We start from the raw sequence: 3148 nt of genomic DNA, 5'->3' as shown, positions 1-3148 counted from the left end.
TGGTTTCGATGCTTGTGGTCTCTACTCTCTCCAGGACCCTCAGGTTTGTGACCCTGTCCTGCCATCAGATATCGAGAACTGACTGTAGTCTAAGCATGTGGAACTGTTCCAGCAGCCTCAGGTGCTTTCTGTATACAGTCAGTGTCTCACCTCTATATAGGAAACTGGAAAGGTCGACGGCACCGCACACTTTGAGCTTCGTAGGCTGCCTAATGTTGTGTGGGTTTAACACCCGTGAGCGCAGTCGACCTAGTGCTTGGCTGGTTTGCAGATCCCGGCTTTGATTTCCTTGTTCAGTCACTGAACTCAATTCAGAGTTCCGTCACTGAAGATGACACTACTAGGATATTTGAAGTCTTCCATTAACTGGAGATTTGTTTCTTTAATGGAGACCAGAGGGGGAGAAGTAGAAGCTGGCGCACTCTGTACCAGACTTTCTGTCTTGCCCAGGCTGATGGTGAGACCAAAGAGACGAGAGGCTTTAGCAGAGTTGTTGATGAGCTGGAGGTCTGGCTCCTTGAGTGCCATGAGGGCACAATCATCAGCAAAGAGCGCCTCTAGGGTCATCTTTTCTACCGCCTTGGTCTTTGCACTCAGGCGAATACAGGTCTGTCCAACCTATACCGAAATTACACTCCATGGTCCAGTTTTCGGACAGCATGGTTTAGCGCAAAGGTGAAGAAAAGGTTGAAGAGAACAGGAGCCAACACACATCCTCGCTTCACGCCTTTCGTGATGCTGAATCGCTCTGACGCTTCTCCATCAAAAAGCACCATATCAGGCATGTCATGGAACAGGCGGATCAAGTTCGCAAACCCTTGACATCCAAACTTTCACAAGATAAGCCAGAGGAACTCTATTAACGGTGTTAAAGGCCTTGCCCAGGACCATGAAGACAGATTGTCTCAGTACGTGAATGCCAAGAGTATGGTGATGATTGTCAGGTCGTTTTCTGCACACAGTCTCAACATCAGGCCATTGGTGTTCATTGGTGTTATGTATATATATATATATATATATATATATATATATATATATATATATATATATATATATTAATATATATATATATATATATATATATATATATATATATATATATATATATATATATGTTTACTTATTTATATATGTACATATATGTATACTTGTATATATATATATATATATATATATATATATATATATATATATATATATATATATATATATATATATATATACATAATATACAAATGGGCACACATACACGCACGCACACGCACAAACACACATACACACAAGAGCACACTCACACATATATACATATATGTATGTATATGTATGTATATATATATTCAGATATACATTTATGTATATACATACATATATATACACATATGCATATACACACATATATTTTATACATATATCATATATATGAAAATATATCAATATTCCAATTTATCTAAATATGTATAAGTGTATAATACATACACACGAACGTGTATATACGCACATGTGTGTGTATGTATGTGTGTCTGTATGAGAGTTTCCTTCTTGACCGTTCTTAACTAAAACTAATGCGGTTTAGTGCAATCCCAATCATATATTTACTTTCCCCTCCTTTCACCGACAATAAATACGTATGTGAAGACGAAGGATTTCTTTATAATTTGATACCGTACATCAATAGCAAATCAAATGCTACTTTTACAATATCTGAACGGACTATAGAGGAAGTATATATTGCTCCAAATGAAAACAGTATATCACTGTATGCTTTATTACCTCTTTATATATACAACGCATTAAAATCCTATTCATATTTTAAGATCCTATTGAGGGTATCCATAGCTAGTCCGAGGGGCGGAGTAACGCCCGCTCAGAGCGGCAGCAGCTGCGTCCTCCCGACGAGCCTTCTCGATCTGGGCGATGGCGTGGGCGGGGAGGGGGTGGGGCGTGGGCAGCAGGTCGGACTCCACGCGGAAACCAGCGTCGTCGGCGACGAAGGTCACGTCGGCGGGAGAGCCATCGGGGAAAGTGAAGCTGAACACAAATCAAACACTAGATTATCAAAAACGAACATGAGATGTATAGAATTCGTTGTTATTTTCTATATTTGGAAGTATTTATGTCTGGTGAAATACAAAAGCAGACGCATCACTGACAAAAGCAAATATATCAAAATAAGGCATGTATTATACTCACGACCATCCTCCTTGCATGGCCACTGCGCCAGATGGTCCTCGAGGGGCACCTTGTTCCTCTCGCTTGATGCCATTGCCGGTCTCGAACTCGAAGCTGTACACTCCAGACGCATCAGGTCCCTCTCGCTCGTCCTTCAGGATGGGAATGACTGGACTGGGAAAGCCATAGAAGCCGGTCTGAGGTGGTCCGTAGTGGTCTGGGGCTGCGGCAACCACCGCCACCAAAGCACATACTAAAATCTGCAAAATTGTCAAATTGTATAGCATCTGGAGAAAATAAATAGTAATTTCAGAGACATTTGTTGTTTAACTACTTTTCCATCCAAATCCGACAGATCCATCAAGTAAAGAAATGTATCGTCTGGGAGCTTACTGAGAACATGTCGAAAGGGTTCGGATTATTGTGTGTGAGTGTGGCACCGCTCCAGTTATATACCAGTGGACTCCATTTGCCTAACGGACTTCCTGGCTTTGTCAAGGTGAGACTCCACACTTCGTGCGCCTTTCAATGCTTCTTTCATTATTATTATTATTATTTTACAATATATCAAGGAAATTCTATTAATTTCTCTATTTGAAATTCTATAAAGAGAAACCCTTCAACCTTTATAGACAACCCTCATCGTGTCAAATGTCAATAATGATTCAAATAAGCATCCAACTAAGGAAACGTCAACCTTAGTTTGTGGTCATACACACCCCTTCGAAAACTTAGCACACAGCATGCACATGAAATACATTTCTCTGTCGATCTCTCTGTATCAATCCGTACCCCCCCCCCTCCCCCCCCTGCTCCACACAAACGCACAGAAACATGATTATATATATATATATATAAATATATATATATATATATATACATACATATATATATATATATATATATATGTATATATATATATACATATACATACATACATACATACATATATATATATATATATATATATATATATATA

The 3148-nt window shown here is 39.2% G+C and overlaps 1 protein-coding gene across 1 annotated transcript; it reads right to left on the bottom strand.

The window, feature by feature from the left end:
• Window positions 1-1787: 1787 nt before the first annotated feature.
• Window positions 1788-2571, bottom strand: LOC138864880 (cuticle protein AM1199-like). Its single transcript, XM_070133518.1, has 3 exons — window positions 2563-2571; window positions 2191-2429; window positions 1788-2028 (listed from the first exon to the last, which is right to left on the bottom strand). The coding sequence occupies exons 1-3, from the start codon at window positions 2569-2571 to the stop codon at window positions 1818-1820; spliced, it is 459 nt and encodes a 152-aa protein (XP_069989619.1). The 3' UTR covers window positions 1788-1817.
• Window positions 2572-3148: the final 577 nt, after the last annotated feature.

This window comes from Penaeus vannamei, chromosome 18, assembly GCF_042767895.1.
Source record: "Penaeus vannamei isolate JL-2024 chromosome 18, ASM4276789v1, whole genome shotgun sequence".
Classification (NCBI taxonomy): Eukaryota; Metazoa; Arthropoda; class Malacostraca; order Decapoda; family Penaeidae; genus Penaeus; species Penaeus vannamei.
Note: the sequence above shows the minus strand (reverse complement) of the source record. Positions and strands in the feature narration are given on the sequence as shown.

Excerpts from the sequence above, each read along its gene's own strand:
- LOC138864880 (XM_070133518.1), bottom strand. Across the intron at positions 2,029-2,190 it reads GCCATGCAAGGAGGATGGTC|CTTCACTTTCCCCGATGGCT; the intron begins GTGAGTATAATA and ends ATTTGTGTTCAG.